General features: G+C 39.4%; 1 protein-coding gene across 7 annotated transcripts in view; it reads right to left on the minus strand.

The window, feature by feature from the left end:
• PIGG (phosphatidylinositol glycan anchor biosynthesis class G) overlaps positions 1–22,198 on the minus strand; it is a 98,888-nt gene that overhangs the window by 62,063 nt on the left and 14,627 nt on the right. For 5 of the 7 annotated variants that reach the window (XR_008819353.1, XM_056323968.1, XM_056323969.1 and 2 more), the window contains exons 7-9: positions 15,444–15,661; positions 12,404–12,685; positions 2,828–3,285 (exon numbers count right to left, since the gene is read on the minus strand). Coding sequence is in view for 5 of the 7 variants with exons in the window: in XM_056323968.1 (XP_056179943.1) it covers positions 2,828–3,285; positions 12,404–12,685; positions 15,444–15,661 (958 nt within the window). In the remaining 2 variants the exon portion in view is untranslated. Of the gene's footprint in view, positions 1–2,827; positions 3,286–12,403; positions 12,686–12,965; positions 13,043–15,443; positions 15,662–22,198 lie in introns of those variants that run through there. The other 2 variants (XR_008819354.1, XM_056323972.1) reach the window with 2 other exon arrangements.

Consider the following 22,198-nt stretch of genomic DNA (forward strand, 5'->3'; position numbering starts at 1 on the left):
ATAATAGAGTTGTGATGGCTTTATGAAGGGGCAGTAATACTTACTCAACTTGACAGATTTCTGTGATGACATGACTAGCTCAGTGGAAGAGCAGCCAATGCTGTTTATCTTGGCTTTAACAAGGTTTATAACACCATCGCCCATAACATCCTCACAGGCAAACTGAAGCAGCCCAGGCTAGGACAGTGGACAGTGAGGTGGGCTGAAAACAGCTCACATGCTGGGCTCACAGGGTTGTGACCTGGAGGCCAGCCACGAAGGATCAACCCCAGGGCTTGACACTGGGATCGACACTGTCTGGCATCTTCATCAATGACCTGGACAATGGGGCACAGTGCCCCCTCGGCAAGTCTGCACACAACACAAATCTGGGAGGAGTGGCTGATCCAGTAGGTGGGTCTGCTGCCATCCAGAGGCACCTCAACAAGCTGGAGAAATGTCCCAACAGGAACCTTACGAACTTCAACATAGGGAAGAAACAACTCCCGCACCTTGGAACAAATAGCTACACACATCACAACAGACTGGGGCTAACCATCTTTTCAGATGTGGCTCTGAGTGTCCTGGTGGACACTGAGTTGATCATCAGCCAGCAGTGTGCTCTTGCAGCAAGGATAACCAACAGCACTTGGAGCTGTACTACAAAAAATGTCACCAGCAGGTTGAGGAAGGTTCTTCCCCTGTGCTCAGACCTTAGTCCAGTTATGGGTTATGCAGTACAGAAAAAGCTACAGACATACTGGAACTAGTGCAGTGAAGCACTATGAAAATTATGATAGGATTAGAGCATCTGTCATACAAGCAGCAGCTCAATGCACTGGCACTGTTTAGCCTCGAGAAGAAAAGGCTCAGTATGAATCTTACCAGCCTGATTATAGAGCTGAAGGATGTTAAAAAAAGATGAAGCCATATTCTTCTCAGTGGTGCCCAGCAAAAGAACAAACAGGAAGCAATGGACACAAACTGGAGACAAAGGAATTTCTGTTTAAACAAAATGAGAATATGGGGGGCGGGGGGCGAGAAAAAGAGGTTGCCTAGAATAGTTGTGAAGTCTCCATGCTTGGAAATATCAAAGACCCAGCTGGACAAAGATCTGAGCAACCTATTCCTGATCACTCCGCTCTGAGTAGAAGAACTGAACAAAATTTCCAGAGGTCCCCTCCAACCTCAACCATCCTGTGATTCTGATATCCAATTTACAGGAGAAATAATAAAACACAAAAACAGTCTCTTCCCTCCCTTCTCCCCGCTCTCTCCCCAACAAACTAAAGAAAAGACTAAGCCAGACAAAAGTAAAGAACCTTGCTTTACCTGAGCGGGTTGCTTGGAAGCTCCTCACAGGCAACAGTGTTAAGGGTTTGGCACACAGGATTTCCCAGGTTTTGTTATGAATCAGGAAGCCATAGGAACACCTGCTCTAGCTGTAGACTATGTTCTACCTGTGCTGTCTCCCTGAGACCCCACAGCCCAAGACTACAACAGGTTTTGCTGCTGTACTGGCATAGCTAGCACCTGGAAATCAGAGGTGGGAGCATGCTTAACCAAGACAGGATCTTTAAAGTTACACCCAGGCATGCACACACAATTTTTAGAAGGCTAGTAACATTTCCAAGTGTCCATAACCATTCATGGGGGATCATACAAGCAAAAGAAATCTGTGAAACAAATGCAGTTTTTCAGCTTCAGGAATATCAAGTCCTTGTTTCGTGGCACTGTAGCACTAGTACACTCCAAAGAAAAGGGCTGACAGCCTGAAGAAGACATCTTTCTTAGGAAGTTATTGGGCAAATACATCTTTGGAAGATGTTCAGGATTAATTATAAAAAACCTCCCACTGGCATCGGATCACACTAATCCTGCTCACACACTGGCTTAGCTCATAATGAAAGAGTTCTCTATCATGTGAGATAACTCCCAATTATCATTGGGAATATGACATTCCGCCCTCAATCCCTCACCTCATCACAAGAGGAGGAATGCATGGTGAAAGCTTTGGTATAGAACAATTGCTATAATGCAATAAATTCCCTAATAACTCATGTCTTTCTCCACTCATGCCTGTCACAGCAATTAACATTTTATCTGTGAGGCTGCCAATAAGTAACAAGTCTCATATTAGTTCATTTGCTCATGTCACTTTTAATGAATGATGATATTTCATCCACACGCTGTAAGGTACTGGCAAGAAATCTATCTTACACAGCAGAGCCTTCCCACCTTCTGTCTGCAAAACCCTGTTCAGTCAGCCACAAGGTATTGCTTCTCCATCCACCAGCTGAAGTACAGAAGACAGTTCAAATATCAAGTACTTCTTATCACTGAATAATGACTGTACTTCTACACAATGCTAGAAGGTATTACAAAAAGAAGCCCCTCTCCAGTGTACTTCAAGTTGTAAAAAATTCCCTTTCCTGTTTATCATACTATCCTTGAAAAATTCCTTCACTTTTCCACCCGCAGGTTAAGTGTCTGTGATAGACACAGAAGAGTTCTACATACAGCATCTTCTCCTGCAACTTTACGAAGTTTGGAATTGAGCAGGACCTTCTGCCCTAATTTCAAGGGTTTAGTTCTGTTAACTAACTTTTAATTTCCCAAACTTTAGATAACTCATGGTGCAGGGCAAAGATTATCAACTATTGATAGTACACGAGGAATTACTTCTGCATGAAATAGCAGTGAAGAACTCCTTATGTTACTTCACTGTTTACCACTGTTTGCAGCACTCTTCTAAACAGACTATAAAAATGTATACTTATTTAATCAAATGAAACATACATTAGTTTTCAAATAAGACAGAAAATATGACAATAAATCTGATACACACCTTGTCAACCAATGTCCAAAGTCTGACCGATGAGCCCACTGGACGCCTGTCTGATTCAAGGATCGAAGTAGCCGACAGCAAATAAGGATGATCCATGGACTTGCTAAGCTTATCCACTTATCTGATCCTTTTATGAATTCAGCCGAAGAGGTGGCCTTGCTCAGCTTCGAATTACCTGCTGCTGGAATGTCTATATTCTTGCACTCAGAGGCTTCCCCGACACTATCAAAATTTTGTTTCATAGTGGTGCTATGGTGAGGTTCCCATTCTTTCAGAAGAAAATTATTTCTACAAAGTTCCTGACACAGCACCAAACAAAGCGTATTGATAAGAAAATACCAGGTTTGATGTTCCTCTTCTATAAAACTGCTTGCCCCTAAACTCAAAACATGGCCAATTGTTCCAGCCAGAATCAGCACATCTATTTCTGACCAGCTGGAACTGGACACAACCAGATTCTGCAAACAAAACAAAAAAATATAGCAGTGGTGAAAGCATACAAAGATTTCACTTGTTTAAGCATTTATACTGTGGTTACAGCCATTTCCTCTAAGAAAACAAAATAAACAGTGAGACATGTTATTTCTAGCTTGACAAATCCCAAAAATTTATAAAAGAATCATTTCAGTGTAGCCTATTTAGCTAGCATTGCAACATAATGATACTTTTTAAAATGACAATGTGTTAGTGAAAAAATTTCTCCATGAATAATCATCACAACAATACACATTAAGATTCCCTACCACTCTGTCACAGAAGATTCGAAACAAGCTCTCTCCCTGTTGCACATTTGTAGAAGTAAAAATAGAAGTCCTGCAGAGATCAAACTTGAGATACAGACGATAGGTAATTTTCTAAGTTTAAATCTATGCTACTGTCAACTCTGTACAGTGACAGCCTTCACTAATCAAATTAACAAAAGTTGCTTGCAGACAGTCTGATGGCACCCCTTAACCCTGCTTAGCTTGAAATGTGTCTTTCATCATAAAATCCACTTTAAACATTACCCATCTATTATTTACTTCACACGCTGTGCCTATCTAAAACCGCAATACTCTTTGTCTAATGCCCCCACTAGCTCAATTTCCTGTTCACAGCAGCTACTCGGAATTGCCTCATCATCATTGCCTTCAATGATACTGCTAAAAAGAGAGCATAAGGGCATGCGGAAGGTGAGAGCAGCTGGTTCATTGGCATTCTCAGGTAAAGGACCTTTTCTGCTCACGGGGAATACAAAGTAACAGGGAAAGCCACTAAAAGACCACACAGAGACACAAGCCTGGTAAGTAAGCAGGAAGGGAGATCATAAAGATGACCAAAACTCTTCAGCCATTAATTGGCAGGCCATTAAGCAACCAGCTCTGAAGAGCATCAGCCTGGACTTTGTAACAGATAAGGGGGAAGTGACAGAACTTGAGTATTACAGATACCTGATGGTGCCTCTGAATCTACACAAACTCATTAAGCAGTGCTTCAGGAAAGTGTCAAAAGCGAGGGAGAGGGTGTGATGAGGGATAGGCTGGAGGCGGGAGGCAACCTGAGAGGAGCAGGGATGAAGGGGCCAGGGTCATGCACCAGCAGACGCCAGTCAGTGAACTCCTTTCACTGGGCCTTGTGCCTGGTCACAGTGGTCTACCCTGTCTATCAAATCCTCCCCTAACCACCTTTCTGTGACCTCCACTTTCTATCCCACCCATGGGGGCTCCAAGGTCTCACTTCAAGTAACTGGGCACAAGCCCACATGCCAGAAACTTGAGACCAGATCGAGTAAAAGCAAATACCAGCAACTGGAGTGGGATCACGGGTCATTGGAACCACATGCCTGTAGTGCCAGTAACCGCAGTGTGTGAAGGTCCACATGCCAGAGAGCAGAGTGAGGACCATAGGCCATCAGGACCGTGTGCCGAGGTTCCAGCAGCTGGAGGGATCAGAGTGCAAAGAGAAGTCAGGGTGCTGGTAATGGGAAAAGCAACTATGGATCACCAAGCTTGGTTGCTGATGCAGATCTACAGAGGGCCCAGAGCGTGCACCGGTATGTGAGAGATCACAGGATCACTGACTGGAGGGACATCAGCCTCTTCAACTTCTCCTCAAAGTCTGAGCCAGAGGTAGGGACAAGGACTGAGACTGGGCATGCACAACTGGGCTCCAGCAGCCAGGCAGGACAAATGCCCAAGCCCCAGAGGCTACTGGAGCCAGCAGGGCTTCCTAATATACCTTAATACATAGGGTTACATACTGCATTTTGGAAAAGACACTGTAAAAAATCATCCTTTACTGTTTTATTTTCTCGTTAATTTTTCCTCTTACAGAATATCACAGACTATCTCTTAAATTGATATTTTAAACATCTGACAAACAACTTAAAAGCCAAATCAAAACCACTGCATGCCTCAGAACAAGGATTTCTGAACCTATTTTCACATTAATTTCTTTGCACGCTTCAACCCTATCATCCTCCTCTCCTACACTTGACCTTACAAACAAATTTTAAAAAAACACCTTGAATATTCACAGACAAATTGCACAGAGAACATACTCACATTCAAAGATGAACAGTGTACCATGATTCCTGACCTGTCAAAATAATTTCTTAGAACAATATAGAAACTCACTAGAGCAGGTAACAAGAAAGTAGATGTAAAAAACAGAAATATCCCTGAGCATCTTAGATGAAAGTTTCACTTATGCTTAAGATTTACTGACAGCAACATACGTCTTTTTATTCAATAAGCAAGACCACATAACATGGAGAGGACAACAAACACACTAGATGCAAGAAGCTAGTTAACATTATCTGGAATTTTGCTTTGAGGAAAACAGCTTTTGCAAAAATCAAGATTCTCTAAGATGTATGAGAAAGAATACAGGAGGTACAGTTAAAGTTAACACCTATTCACATCCTCTCCCTTTCTTGTGTTGTTAAAGAAATACATCACGCCAGTCACTTCAGTAAACAAAAAACAACAAAAAACCCCACAGAAAAAAAACCCAACAACAAAAAAACACACACACAAAACCACACAAACAAAAAAAGCAACAAAAAAGTCCCCGTGAGGTCACACAACAATAATGAGGGAAAAAACAGTAAACACTTAGCACAAGAACAGTCATCATCTGAGAAACTGCCCAGGCCCAATACAAATTTACTACCATTTGAAGTTTCTTTAGCGTTCTAAGGACCGCTCCTTTTTGTTTAGTACTCTACTCTGAAAATCGAATACTATAAGCTGGTATTTGGAACAAAAGGACAAGGTAGCCCATGCAGAGACCAAAGACCATGAAATTCACGAAGATGAGACAAGAACAGTACATGACTAAACTACAGAAAGTTTAAACTCCAATAATTCCATCATGCTGACCTTAAAAATCTTCACTAACTAAATAATGAGTGAGCACATAAGCACCATCTGCTTGCAGAGACAAAGGAATCTGAGATCCTTAACAAATGACAATGAACGAGTCTTCAATACAATTCATTTGTCTTCTTTATAAGACATAACATAAGATCTATATAAGGATTGCTCTCTTGTATCTGGTTGCTGTCAGCCCTGATATGAAAACTGAAGAAGTGACGTATTATCAATGGGGAACATGTAGAAGCCTCAGGAAAGTGATGGCATTAGTGCAAAATGTCCAGTGTCAGAGATCTGTATTTCCCATCTGCTTGTCTGACTCTCGCAATTCCAGTGAAAAGAGAAAAAAATTACTGTTATATTCATATCAAAGGATTAAAGTCCAATGGCATTCACTGACAAACCACATTTCAGACCAGAGCTAGTCACTATGCAAAATGAAAAATTATCCTGCAAATTATAATCTCCTGAGCCTTGATGATCTAAGAAATACTGAAAATAGGTTCATCAGATTTTTCTAAATTTACTGGTAATCCCTCATATATGAACTGTGCCTTATTAGAAGTGCCATCATTACAGTTTTTATACAGCCTGACCTTAGGTTACTTACATTGTACTTAGTTGAGATCTAGTTTACGGGCACAGAAATGTAGGTCCTACTCTGATACACACAGCTCGCTCTTTCTAGCTGCTGAACATGTCCAGCTCTCAGGGACTCAGCAGGCACTCCAATGACTCGCACTAGTATCTTGGCAAACAAACTTAATACATAATCTTTGGGTTAGAAATGCAGAAATGCCAGGCTTCCAGTTTAAGTCTATAATCTCCCAAGCCAAAGTAGCCTTAACATCTGATGTATCAGCATTACTAATTAAGTAATACAGAAACTGACTTCTTTGCCCTATCTTTGAACATACCTTGCTAGCTTGCAGAAGTGCCAGTAGGTAAATAATGGAATATATACATCTCTGCCTATGAAACTTACATTTTCTTCACTCCTGTAGAAACAAAATTGTCTGGATCCAATTCCAGTTATGTGGCTTCTACATGGCTGAGAGTAAACCTCTTTCTCCCCAAAATTAACCATCCATACTTGATGCCTGAGGAATTTTACAATCACTTTTCAGATGATAAATGTTTTAATTCCCATGCTCACCATCGCCCAAAATTGAAATACTAATCATTCTGTTTCCTTCTGATATTTGGGCTCCCTGAACCTAGTCTTCACTCCCAATGATGATAACTTTCCTATGACAGGCTACTACAGACCACACTTCTACATTTTCACAGCAGTCTGGGATCATTTTTGAAAGCTACCTAGTAAAGGCACTATCCATCACCCTTCCCCGCCCCCCCACCCCCACCCCCAGGTCAAAAAATGCAGTAAGATTTTTAGGTATAATTGCATAAAAATATGTTTCATTATTCAATTCAGTAAGAATATCACACAGAGGAGAAAAACCAGAAATATTTTTAAATTAACAGGGTATTTTAAAATAGAGAGAAAGAGGAACACTGTTTACATAATGAAAAAACCACTATAATTCTGCATAAGTTATCAAAAGCTGTATTTGATAAACTTTAACTTGTGTTCTATTTTCAAAAACCTATTGGTTTTGATCTCTATCAGAAATAGGGAAAAAACACACAACTAGTAGTAGTAAATACCGCACTTAAGTCAACTACCAAGCAATTAGAATGAAGCTATGAACAACAAGTTAAATTTTTTGTAGATTTTCTGGAAATCATAAAGGGCTGCAGAACTATTTAAAGCCTAAAGTGTCGTTAAAAGAAGGGACTGGCACTGCTAGAAACATAGTAATCAGAAACTATAAATAACAGTCAGGAAGCAGATGCTAACACTGCCTGCACTGGTCTTCAGAAAATTCATGAACTTGGTAATCAGTTTCTATATTCAGCCACAGTGGGAAAAAAAAGCATTACAAATGAGAAGCACTTCAGAGAAATCTTTAGATGTGAACGGAAACAATTTGAAGAAAAAAGCTCTGAAGCCATTAACAGGAGAGCTTATCTCAACTCCTTTTAAAATACCTACATTTTATCACATATCATGAGCTTAGAAAAGCCCATTAGCTTTTTAAAACGGCAAGACCCTGATTCAGGATTCTACTTCTGCCATCAGAAGAGCAGGGCTTCAGGGATCTTTCAGGAGTGGAGCCCATACATAGATTCGCGCTGTGGAGATGCACAGGTCACAGACACTTGGATTCTGAGATATTTTAGCGTAAGTAATACTCCTAACTCACAGATGTCCCTTCAAGATCAACACACAGTATATACAGACAACCATTTCCTCCCCCAAAGTCTAGGTATTCTATTCGAAAAGGGGATGGAAGGTGGGACATGAACATTTGTGAACTGTACTGTGTATGCCCCAGTTACCAGTAAATAACCTCTGACATCCACACTGCAAGGAACACCAGATTATCCAGGCTCCTTTTGCATTCTCCAGGCTCTATCTTTGTACAAGCAGCCACCTGCAAAACCACCATATTGTTCTGCAACAGCCCTGAGACTAGGAAAAATGTAAATCAAATCCAGATCACTGCTTTTATACATGTCTGGAATGGAGGTACCTACTAACTAAACCTACAAAATATTTCAGACTTGCTTTGGAACTTGAACAGAGACAGCAGTGCCTCTCTGACTGATGAGACATACATCCAGTCACCTATGGAACAGGATTGAAGATAGGACAATGAAAATGGATTTCTACAGGTCTGGATACAAAGTCATGTCTGCCTCAACCAGAATTACTATTGCCTTCATAAGACATGCTTCAGCCTCCCACATTTTCAGATATGCCTCAGGTAGGAATATGATCACAGACAGACCCGGGATGAAGAATCCACTATTTTTTATTTCTACCTGTGCCAGCCTTGGAAAACCAAACACACACACAAACCTCCTGGAAGACATTGCTGAAAACCTACTCATTCATGCATTATCAACTTGAAACAGAGGATCTGATCATCTGCTGATATGTCCTGAGGTCCCAGCCAGGTAAAACTCCAGAAAACACATATGCACCACCTTTCTAGTTTGAACAGGAAATGCTTGAATTGATAACTGCTCCATTACATCCAAATGGAGATATTTTCAAAGGCAACGTGAAAATACACATCTCCATGTTCAAAAGACACTAAGTGATCCCTGTCCTAAAATGACAGAAGTGGCAATGTCAGTGACAACAAATTTCACTTGTGAATTAAAGGGTTTTTTTCTATTTCTTGTCCAGATGGTGTCATAATTGGTATCAAAAAGGAAAATGAGACAAGCTGCTGCTGAAACATTCTTCTTCAAGCAACAGGGGATTAGATCAAAAGTCCCAACATTAACCAGGGAGAAAGGTCCACCTGCAGAGGTATCTCACAAGCAGAATGTGGGGTGCTGGAGGCAAACATACAAAACAATATCCTAGATGTAATTTCTAATCAGTTTGTCTAGTTTTGCTCAGTTTGTCCTCAAAGGCAGACATATGGAGAAAGCAGGGGAGGGAAGGAAAACAACTGAAATAGAAAGGATAGATAAAGATTTCTCACCCACATTTCTGTCCATACACCCTAGGCATAGCTGACTAGGTGGAATCATCAGAAATGGCCAACAGATTATCAGTATGGAAATGGAACTTCGTCCTCTGAAGTTCCTCAGAAAAATTCATTCTAAAAGTGGAACATCATGGATTATATCGGTGCTTCCTTTTGTGTGTTCCTTGAGAAATTATTTGCCTCCATGAGGGAGCTGGCAATTAATTCCTTTCATAAGAAAAGCCCTTCTACCCAAGTCAAGTTTTGAACACCAGGAGACATTTTGCAATTGCTGCTGTGATCATTGACAGAGCAGCTGTATTAGCAATATACAAGCCACCTGCAGGAAGCTGTTTACAACAGCAGCTGTGTCTCACTAACAAGGATGAAAACATGCCAAGAACAGATGGGAATGAAACACTAAGACTCAGGTCAAACTAAAAAGGCAGAGCTTGTACCTGTCAACCAGTGCCTGGTAATCGACTATTCTAAATTTAGTAATAGCCAAGGAATAGCAGCATCTTCCTAGATTCTTTGACCTAGTAGGAAAGCATTTTTCCCGGATCATAGAATGTTACTTTAAAGTTACTCCTACAGTAGTGGGTGTCACAAGGAATTAACTTGTCTCTAGACATGTAAGAAAGATGGGTCAGCCTGGAGGAGAAAGCCATAATCCGTTGTCATTGCTCTCAGCTCTGCTGAAGTGGAATGCCTGTAAATTTTACACAGGTCTAGACAGTCATTTTTATGTTCTTACTGTTTGCTAAAATTAGAAAAACTGGTAACAAGATGAAAAATGAGCTTGTATTCCACAGTTGTGTTTGTTTATCATTGCACAGCAAGTACATGTGAAGTTTCTACAGAATACACTGGATCATTAATTATTATTTCAAGACCATATTCTTTTACTTTTTCTAAGAATAATTTCTACCTCGTTTACAATAACATAGAGAGCTAATAAAGGTCCTAAGTGAAAGGAGTCCATTTAAAGACCAACACCCCCCAAAGTATAGACATCTTATTCAGCGGATTTCTCCATTCGCATTGATTAATTTAACCTTCTTTTATTTGCCTTTAAAAAAAACCCACACAAGCATCGGTAGCTTTTGCAGCAAAACATTAACGCTACAAATTTTCAGTACCAAAAGCAACCTGTGATTTACGCTTACAAAGACTGTTCTGTTAGCAGCTATACCCAATATGAAACTCCTTTCTCTGATTTCATTAAGCAGTTGTTAGCTGACTTGTTACTCTACTTTAGTCTATCTAAATGATCAATTGACACACCTAAATACTACAAGGCTGATAAATACAAACATAAGAATGAAACACCATGTTCTATCAATAATTCCTTTTTTAATCACTTTCAATACACTAAAATGAATTGCATGGAAGAAAACTGAAAAGGGAAAAAAACCCCAAACTGTCTTCAGAAAAGAAAGGCATTACTTTTAGTCAAAGGCTTCTCTCAGAGAAGCTGCATTTCCAAGAAACACAAATTCAGAAATTACAGAAACATTATAAACTGATATACTTTGAACAATAAAAATTAGCAGTCTTACTTACGTGAATTTAAATTTAAAACTAAGTTACAGCAAATCACTGCACAGTGAAATATTAATCTCCACCACTCAGGATTAGTGAATTTTCTGAATTATATGAGATATAGCAGTTATTAAACACTTCTCTAAGTCAGAAAACTTGCTTTTTAGCTTGAAGGAATATGTCATCCTATAATTAAAGCAATACACTTGCCCCACATTGTCACACAATAAAAAATGGTACTAAAACCACAAACATACTTCAAAGAAACCCAGATTGACAAAGGATTGTACTGCACCGAGAGTGCTTTGTTCAATGGTGCAACACGAGCACTGAAGCCACTGGATTTCAGACAGAAAGATACAACTAACGAGCCTCAGAAAAAATGGCCAGAAGCTGATTTTAAGGTGTGACTGACAGCTCTTGGCATACTAAGTTTCACAGCAGAAGAAGAGTAAGACATTGCAAATACTATTTCCTTGGAATTCCCTGAATTCTATTCAATGCAACAATAGAACTCATCAAGGACTTTACAGCAAGTAACTACTTGCACAAATGAGAACATTTCTGAGCATTCCAAGGACTTTAACAAACTCAATTTCTTAAACTCAAACTTAAAAAAAGTAGAATAGACAGATCAATTTTGCTCCCTCTGCTACAGTTTCAAAACTATATTCAAAAAAGCATTAAGAATACCAGTATAAGAAAGGGTACTGGCATACCTTAAATACCTTAAAGCATTAATATCTGTGGTATTTGAGAAAGGACTGACTGTCACTGGTACATGCTGCAAAATATCATACCTCTTGCTTTAATTGCAATTGTGAAACTCCACTGTGTAACAGCATAAAGTTTGTACACAGTGTAATCTGATCTCATAAAAAGGATTGCAAAATAATTTACACCAGAACCTTTCTTAAAAGTAATGTGAAAATAATCACTTCTATGATCTTCATTACAGCAATAGGTATACCACAGTAAATACACATTTCAATTCCAATTTTAAATTATTAAAATTACATTGTAAATAACAATTTAAGTCTACACATAGAAGAATTTTATGAAACTTTATCTGAAAGTATGCCATAAAGAGCAAAACATTTCGAACCATAATTAATGCATGCTCTCACCTTCAGTGGAAGTCTGGAATTCTCAAAGATCTTTGCAATGGCAGATAAAATACCACACATGAGTGCAGAAATCAGCATCATCACTCCAACTGCTGTTAACCAGGACATGCTGCAGAAATAGCATAAACTTTCTGCTGATGTGCATACAATGACATGAACCGCACACAGCATCAGACACATCAAGTAAAACAGCAGAGAGAACAGTGGAGGGGAGAGGGGCACTTCAAATTCTGCCTGGCTGCTCAGAGCTTTTGGAATGCTGAGCAAAAGCAGCAGCAGAACCTGGAAAAAACCAGAAAATTAATACTTAAAGAAATGGAGTTAGCCAAAGCATACAGTGAGAACTCACAGAAAAAAAAAAAATCATAGCATTGTCATCCATGTCACTCTGCTAGTATACATACTTTATTACAAAAATAACCTGTGAAGAACTACGTTGGATTTTTGTCCCCCATAAGATATTACCATATGAATAGGAGAATCAAAGATGGTGGTTTAATTTATTAAGGGCTTGGACACACAAGTTACCAGAGTTTAATAAATTTATCATGTGCCTCCTCACCTGTGGTAACTGATGACATGCATGATCTTCACTCCCTGCAAAAGTAGTATCTTTGTCTCCCAGTATCAAAATAGTTCCTGAGCAAACAAATTTGACCCATCATTTGTCACCTGTGGATGCCTAGAGTTACATACACATTCTGTCCTGGGCAATTTATCTCACAACAAACATACACAGAGAACCTGCTGAGTTAAATAGCTTCCCAGATCAGGGGAAGTTCTCACGCTATCACAAAACTGTATGCTGCATTTCAAGCTTATGAGTTATCCCAGTGGGTTTTTTTGTACCTCTCCTTATCTTAACTTGATTTATTGGTTTTACTTTCACTTTGATCTAACCTGCACACAGATCAGGCAGAATTCCAAGTTTCTTCTCTGGTAACTGTAGCAGTGGAGATGAATAATACCATTAATAATTTCTGCTACCCATGTATAAACGTTTACAAGTAAAGGGAAAATTCAGCCACATGCTAAAATGCTTTGCAAGTGGCACAGATGGAGCTAGGACTACACTGAGCTCAATCAGCTTGTACTAGGCAAAGATAAAAACGAATCAGGATAAAAACAACTACATCAGATGACTGCCAACCTGTAATCTTTCACTGTCACTTGTAAAGACTTCTCCCCCTGCCCCCCCCCCCCCCCCCCCCCCCCCCAAATACAGTGAGGTATAGTACAGTAGACCAAAACAAATTCAATGCATTGCAACAGTCTTCCTTTTTCATACTCAACTTCACACAGTTCACTTGGTTATGAAAATATGAGGTTACACAGTAACAAACTGGCTTAGATCTTATCTTTTAACACAGCACTTACAATTAAAACACAGACAGCACTCATGCTAGGAAAATTATTTCATTGTCGTTAACTAACAATCTAAATTTAGCTCTTTTGAGTAAATGCACTGTTATCAATTCATGTCCCAGATGTATTCTCCTCATCTGAAATACAGGATAAATGGCATTTATAGCACAGTGTAGTTTGAAGTCAGCTGTGAGATTCCCTATTCTTCTTTACTCTGTGAGCACGAAAAACACAAATCAAGACAAAAAGATTTTTGGAAAGCAAGGCAGTTTGAGTACTGCACTGAAGGAAAAAAAATAAATTCCCAGTAGTTTTGCACCAAGTCTTACGGTGCAGCTGAGCAAGCTCTTCTCAACCTAAATTTTCATGGCTAATAGGTGCATGTTTTCTTTTGATGAAGGCACATTGAGTAAAATACCTAAGATTTGTTTTGTAAAAAGTGTAAACACCTGCATTCCAGGGGAAAAAAGCAAAAGAAATCAGGTTTCAGGTCCAAAGCAACTGTCAAGAGCTTGAATGCGTAGGTTCCCAAAACAAAAGAACAAAAAAAAAAAAAAAAACAAAAAACCCAGAAGGACTTCAACTTTGTGCTGAGCTTTGTCCACCTCCAGATTTGCCATCTGTAGAGCAGGAACAGAACCTACCATCTCATCTACCATGGGTACTGTTGAACTAACTCCTGTGAAGTGGTTAGCAGAGTGATAAACCCCACTGAGCCATCCACCAGAAAGCCATTTCAGATGTAGTTTACACAGAGAACAGTGCACACAACATGAGGCATACAGCCCTGCCAGGACAAAGGAGACTCAAATACTGAACAGATGATCATGTACTCTTAGTCATTCCAGGCACTGAACAGGACCAGTGCTACAGTAATTACACAGTCCTGTACAGCACCACACACATGCAAGACTAAATTAAGCTTCTAGTATGTATTTCCATCCTAGGGAACAATGCCTATCCTTGAAAAAGTTGACACTTGTGTCATCTAAAAGGTCAGTGCAAGCTTCTGTAAATAAAAGTTCAGTATACAGGCATAGTATCCATTCAGCATCTCAAAGCATTACCACAAAGGATACTTCCAGCATTTTGAGAATTGCCCAAAATACCAGTTGCAGAGAGCCACTTAAAATTCCAGACATGGGATATCTTATCCTTATTCCTACAGGAGATATGAAGTGGCAGCCCTGCACCTTACAGCAGATATTTATTTCAGGGCTCTACAACTATCAGTACAAAGAACAATTCTTGGAATTGTGAAAATCGCCCACACAAGGTATTGCCTGTTCTGAGCAGCGAGGTTCACTGTTAGACAAAAAGGAACAGGTAGGAACTCACTTGCCAGATTTCTGAGGTTTCTTAAATGCATTAAGGCTACTCAAAAAGTAGAAGGCTAATTAATATGGGACTAATTCAAGCTGCAGCACATCTGCAAATTTATTGTAACTAGTTACACAAAAATGTAAGTAGTGTATATCAAAAGCTCTTTTGAACCATAAGGCCAAGCTATACTTTAAAAAGGATACTAACCTCACCCAAGCAGAAAGTCAGCCAACTCTAAAAGTTCATACTCAGTAATTCTGAAGACCAGTAAGAGTTTACACTAAGTAGTCAAAACCCAGAAACTTTCATGTTTGTGCACTTAGCTTTGTCACAGAAAGACATACTTTCATACCTCCATAATGATCACGGTCCCCACCATCATCGAATACATGTCATATTGTGCCACTTGTTTGCTTAGTGAAGAACTCAGAGTCTTCAGAGCCTCCAAGTATTGCTTCAGGACCTTTTTGCCAAGATTTAAGAGTATTTCTGAATTATTTCCCTCTAAATACAACTTGATCCAATTACCGTGGGACTTTTCTGCTATCTTAAAATGTTCATATCCAGGATCTAAGGAGGGGAAGAAAAAAAAAAAAAACAAACCAACAAAACACAAAACACCAGAGATAAGAGGATCCATGAACAAGAAGGATTAATTACAGATGTGATCATGTCTTTATATCTTCCTGTACAGTATTAGCAAAAAAATGCTATGGGGGTTGACACTTTTCATACCTAGAAAGTTACATTACCTTCCTGCAGCAAGACCACAATGAGCCAGTTACTCAGAATAAAAACAACTAATCCCTAACCAGATAAAATGTTAAGACCTCTAATGGTAACAAATGTAATAAAGCATCCATTTACTCTTACAAAAGGTTTCCAGGAAAAAACTATCTAAATGCTTTAAATCCTGAAAAAAGTCCTGTTTTACACTGGAGCCACTCATTGTCCAGGCCATACTGTACAAGCTGAGGGGGAAATGATCAAATAGCTGATCCCTGGAGGAAACACCAAAGGGGACACACACACCATATCAGGGACCTCCATTTCGCTGCAGAGCTAGCAAGAGTCAGTTGGCAATGTGAAGTCCAACACACAGAATGCAAAATTTTGAAGGAGCACTAGAAAAGTCAACAGCTGAAGCACACAGTCTGGCTTCAGACACATGGACTATGAAGCTGGTGCAAAGCAATCCTCAGTGGTGAAACTTGGTAACTGTGCTATAATAAGGAAGGCCCACAGCCTAGCCAGATTAAAAACCGAGAAAATCTGATGCTGCGACCAACGTATGGAAGCAAGCCTCTTTGTGACAGAAGTTGATTTCATGATGGCCTATCTACATCTAAAAAACATTCTGACCTGAAGAAAAATAAAAAATAAACCAAAACTGAACAATAAATCAAGAAAAACCCAGAAAAAAACCCAACCTCCAGGACACATATTTGTTTTCTGTATGTAGGTAATATTTTCTTGTATAAATGTAGTTCCGATTAAGTCTTCTGATAAATCTATGTGCAAACAGGACTGCAGGTGAACACTGACAACACATATGAAGACTGTGGTCTGCTTTCAGAATCAGGGATGAGAGCAAGACTAGCATTACACTATGTCCCTGAAGGAAGTAATTTTAAATCAATAACTGAACTGTGCAGGTTCGGGTTTTAATATGAGCATCCTTTTTAATATAGGTACAGAGATATTACAGTTTCTTTCCTTTCTCTCTTATACTCTAGAAATACATCTGTATTATTCTGTTCTCTCTAAATTTATTTTAAAAGCTTGAGGACAACAGGAGACAGACTAAAAAAGCAAACAACCAAATCCTACATTAGAGAAGTCCTTTAAGTACAGTGGCAGTAGCTTTTCTCCTACATGTATTTCCCCTAACTAGTTATTCCACAGAATCCTTACTCTACACCACCTGTTCTGGTTCATACATGCCAAAGGGTAGGTGTGGAGAGACAACAGTTCAAATCAATTCAAAGAACATACGGAAGTAGTCTACTATTTTATTCTCCTGTCAAATACCATTGATTTTCATCATCAACTTTCCCATTACAAAACATTTACACAAAAAGCTGCAGCACAAAAGCTGAGTCTTGATAGCCTTTTTTCTTCCCAAAGATATATTCAGCAGTGTCAATAAACACATTCTGAAGGTGAAAACAGAAGAGCATAATTTTGTTCACACATGGAAAAAAATGTGAACACTCACTACAAGCACAAAGGTAAAAAAAATATAAAGAATTTCTGCCAAAATTATTATCGTGGGTCCTACGTGCACCTGCATTCTATTCATTTCATATAAGTTTGGTTTCAAGAGAGTTTATTTACAATAGAACAATTAGGTCAGTTTCTGTGTTTTACTGTAAAAGTGGAAAATGGTGGTGTTCCTGAAAGCACTTAAGACATGTCTTCACCCTTTATAGGTGCATCACCCCATACTCCAACATGCCATATATTTAAAATACTAGTCACCAAGCATAGTACGCAATCACAGCATAAATTCAGTCAAAAACACAAGAAAACCAAGAGCATAAATTTCAGAAATCTGTATTGTTATGTTATGTGTGAACATTCACATATATCTGTATTTTTTGGAAAAAATAAATGCTTAGTTTCACTTCACATTAATAATCCTTACTATTTCCCTATGATTTCTCTTGAAAGGGCACAACTTAAGGGCAAAACAGCCAATTTGGAAATTTTTATATAAGGAGCCTATCGTTATCTTCCCATGTTGCAATCCTTAGTTAAGAGTAGAGGAAAACATTTGCTGTACACTTTCAGACAACAAGGAATAAAGCAATAACTGAAGTAAATTCAGTGTCACAAAGACTTAAGTCACAGCTGATTTTTACTCCTAGTAGATCAACAGTATATCAGACCTGGAAAAAACGTACCATGTTCTTTGTTAAGCCTTTTTTAGCAAAAGTACATTATTAAATCCAGAAACATTTTTAATTTTATTTCAGGTGAATGAAGAGGAATAAATTATTTCTATTCAAGATTCTTGTACGCTTATGAAAGAGTTGTGCTTACCATTTGTAAGCCCCTTATCACTACAAGACACTTTGTGATCTACTATAGGCTGAATTCAGAGTGAGAATCTTAGAAAGTAACATTTCACTCAGAATGTCCAGTCTGGTCTCCCAAGGCTTCTAACAGACTCCAAAGTATGTTGATCCTGCTGTGCAGGAGGCTTGCAGGTATCTGCTAGAAAGTACAATTCAGTCAGCAGAAGACACTTGTATACCAGTGGGCATGGAGACTTCCCATTTCCCTACTGTAGTTCTTTGAACAGTGAATTCCCTAAAAAATTCTTCTTCCAGTATATTTGAAATAAAAGTTAAATATTCATACTTTTGAGGAAATCCAGAAAGGATTGTCTAAAATGAGCTTTAATCAAACTGAGATTTGACATGACACTATTTCATTAAACAGAACATTGAAATGAGTTCAAGATATATTTTGAAAGCTAAATAAATTCTCTCCACATCTTCCACTCCTGTTCTGCTCCCTTTTCATGCTTTTTGCCCAGTCTCCCTCTTCACTCTTTTTAGCATTTTTATTTCATCGTCATCTACCTCCTTCCATGCTACTGCCCCCCAAATCCATCCTGTCAATGTTACGAAAAATGTTTGTTTTAGTCAAACCCAGGTTTATATCTCTGATACATATTAAGTGAATGAGTTAAAGATCCTGAAGAAAGAAATAAAGGACTGCAGTTATTTCCTTTGAGAACCCAAAGATACAAGTTCAATGGCACATTTGTATGCAATAAGCATAAAACGAGAAGGGTCATAGACTCTGGGTTGTTGGAGAAGCATTTTGGTAACTGGAGAGTAACATTTTCAAGTCACTCCTGCATGGGATACTTATAAGTTAAACTTGAAGCAAAATCCAAAGCAAGCTTACAGAGTTACAGGTTTCCCAAAGCACTAGCAATGGTTTACTTGAGTAGTATTACATGAGCAATTTCTGCTTCAGCCTCCCTCTAATGTTATCACAAGCAAATGGCTATGCCTCCCAAGCATCTGCTCAATAACAATTTTACTTAGTTCCAGTCACAGGCAGCAATCATTTTAAAAAGAAATTGTAACTGTGAGAAAAGAACAGATAATGTAGAAGTGACTTCTCCAGTTTCAATGTATAAAACTCCTGGTAACAATCAAATTACTTCAATCAACAGATGCATCTAATACAAGTTCAGGATTAGTCCCAAACTGAAAAGTGGACACTCATTTTAGTAACAATATCCAGCTTGCTCTCAAGTGTGACTCCTCATTCCACTGTGAAGTGTCTTTCAAAGAAACACTACTAGTCCATCATTCAGATGCATGTTCAGAAGTTCAGAACATAAGGGAAGCACTGCTAGATAACTACAGCTGCCTACCTTACACTAAGGTATGAACTTGCTGAGAAACCCAAAGTGTGTTCCTAGATGCTTTGCCTAGGTACTTTTCAGCTTCATTTTTGCCAGCTCTTTCTATTCTCCTTTTCCAGACTTTTTTCAGTTGCATGTTTGTCTCTATCAAAAAACCCAAAAACCTTATGTCTCATGTTAGCATTTATTAGTATGTTTCAAAAAGTCATTCTCAAAATAATCAAGCCTTTTATTCCAAGATTCTCATTTAAAATTGAATTTACCTCAAGACAGGTTTAACTATGAAGATTCCTTTGAACCTCAATAAATCAAAACCTGAGTCCCATGAAATGCTCTACCACCTCTTGGTTTGAAAATGCATGTTTGTATGAACGAACATTGTGGGGAGGGGAAGTGGCAAGAGAAAAAAACATTACCAAGCTGCCTCCAATCTGCTCTTTATTAACAGATATACTTAAGCCACACTTGAAGGGGAAGGTATTTTTGTGTACTGTTCTGGTTTGTTCTTAACTTTGGAGTTGCTGAATCTAGGGAACTCCATAGCTGCTTCACATTAACAGCATGTAAAGGTCATTCTGCCTTCCCATCTGACTGTGATTCATCTCAATTGACTTCACCTTTTCGTATTAAAAAGGAAACAAACATTGCACCAAAAATGAATGTATGCATTATGCCATAACTTAAAATGCATGAATCTTTTCTTATTGTGACTTAACCACTATATTCAAGCTACTAATGCCTGGTGCCCTACCTCTGTGCTGCAAATACTCTCCACAGGAATTCCACGTTTTCCCCTTCAGAAGAACCTACTGGTTTTGAGTGGAAGAGTTGAAAATAATAATTGAAAAATAAGCATCAAGACTTAGGCTATCCCTGCAAGTACCCTTCACTTTAAATTGAAGACCAGTCATAGGGGGTTGTCTTAGCATTCAACTGAAATGTTATCATCCACCAGTTGTTACTAGCTGAGAATCTGCATTGAAAAGCTTGAATCTGCAGCAGCAAATGTGAGTGAGATTTGGGGTTATCTAATTGGGTTATCTTCTGGGGGCTTCTTTCCCTCAAAAAACCTGGCAGCACACATTTTCTGTGGAATTCAGAAATGGTACGGCCCAAAGACTTGCCAGCACAACTCTGATGAATGCCCAGATGGTCCACAAATAAAAAACAAAGGCTCAGAGCAGGGTGAGATACACAGATTGCTCAGAACTGTGTCCAGTCAGGTCTTGAATGTGTCCAGGTATGGAGACTCCACAGCCTCTCTGGGCAACTCATTGCAGTGCTTGACAACACTTACATAAAAAAAGTTTTACTTCATTTAAAAAAAAAAACTGTATATAATTTTCTGCCCACTGCCTCCTGTCTATTCACTAGGCACCACCAAGGAGACCCTGGTTCAATTTTCTTTATTCTGTCCCATCACATATTACCTACACTGTTAAGATCCCTGCTGCATCTTTGCTATCCAGGCTGAACAGTCCTAGAACTCTCAGTCAAGAATCCTGTATAACAGACATTCCAATCTCTTCCTCACCTTAATGGTCATTCACTGCACTCACTACATTATACCCATGCCTTTCTTTTACTGGGGAGCCCAGAATTGGACCCAGGATCCCAGATGTGGTCTCACCACAGATGAGGTAAGAGGAAGGATTGACCTGCTGATAACTGTCCTAACGCAGCCTTGGATGCTGTGAGCCTTCCTTCCACAAGGATGCACTACTGGCTGATGTTCAACTTGATATCCCCAAGAAGGCCTTGTCCTTCTCCACCAAGTGCTTTCCAGCCAGTCAGCACCCGATCTGCACTGGTGCATGGGATTATTTCTTCCCAGGTGTAGTATTCAGCATTTCCATTTGCTGAATCTAAAAAGGTTCCTGTCATCCCAATTCCTCCAGCCTGTTGAGGTGCCTCTGGATGGCAGCAGACCCACCTACTGGATCAGCCACTCCTCCCAGATTTGTGTTGTGTGCAGACTTGCCGAGGGGGCACTGTGCCCCATTGTCCAGGTCATTGATGAAGATGTTAAAACAGTATTAGTCTGTGTCAAGCCCTGGGGTTGATCACTGTTGACTGGCCTCCAGGAAGACTTTATCCTGCTGACCACAACCATATGAGCCCAGCAGACGAGCCACTTTTCAGTCCACCTCACTGTTCAGTTATTTAGCCTGAACTGTAACAGAATGGCTGAAGCATCGTATCAGTGCCATGGATGGTGCACATGGGGCTTCCTCAAATTGTCTGAAGACCTACTAATTCTTCCAATCAGATTGTCTGTAGCAGACACCCATAACAATATTGCCCATGCTGGTCTGTCCACTAAACCCTGAAGTTCTCAACTGTTTCATCATCCACCCCCAGGCAGAGCTCCAGGCGCTGCCACTGTTCTCTCACGTAAAGGAGAACTCTCCCTCCTTACCTTCCAAACTTGCAATCATGGAATCACAGAATAGTTCAGGAAGGGAAGGTGCCTTTAACAATCATCTAGTCCACCCCTGCTGCCATGGGCAGGGACAGCTTTCACTAGATCACCACTTGTTACTGGTTTCCACTTGGACATTGAGCCACTGACTATAACTCTTTGGACGCTACCATCCAGCCAATTTCTTATTTATCTGAGTTCATTTGTCAAACCTGTATCTCTATAATACAACAGCAAGAATGCTGGGGGAGGACATATCAAAGGCCTTACAGAAGTCTAGGGAAATGACATCTGC

The sequence above is a fragment of the Falco biarmicus genome, chromosome Z (assembly GCF_023638135.1).
Source record: "Falco biarmicus isolate bFalBia1 chromosome Z, bFalBia1.pri, whole genome shotgun sequence".
NCBI lineage: Eukaryota > Metazoa > Chordata > Aves > Falconiformes > Falconidae > Falco > Falco biarmicus.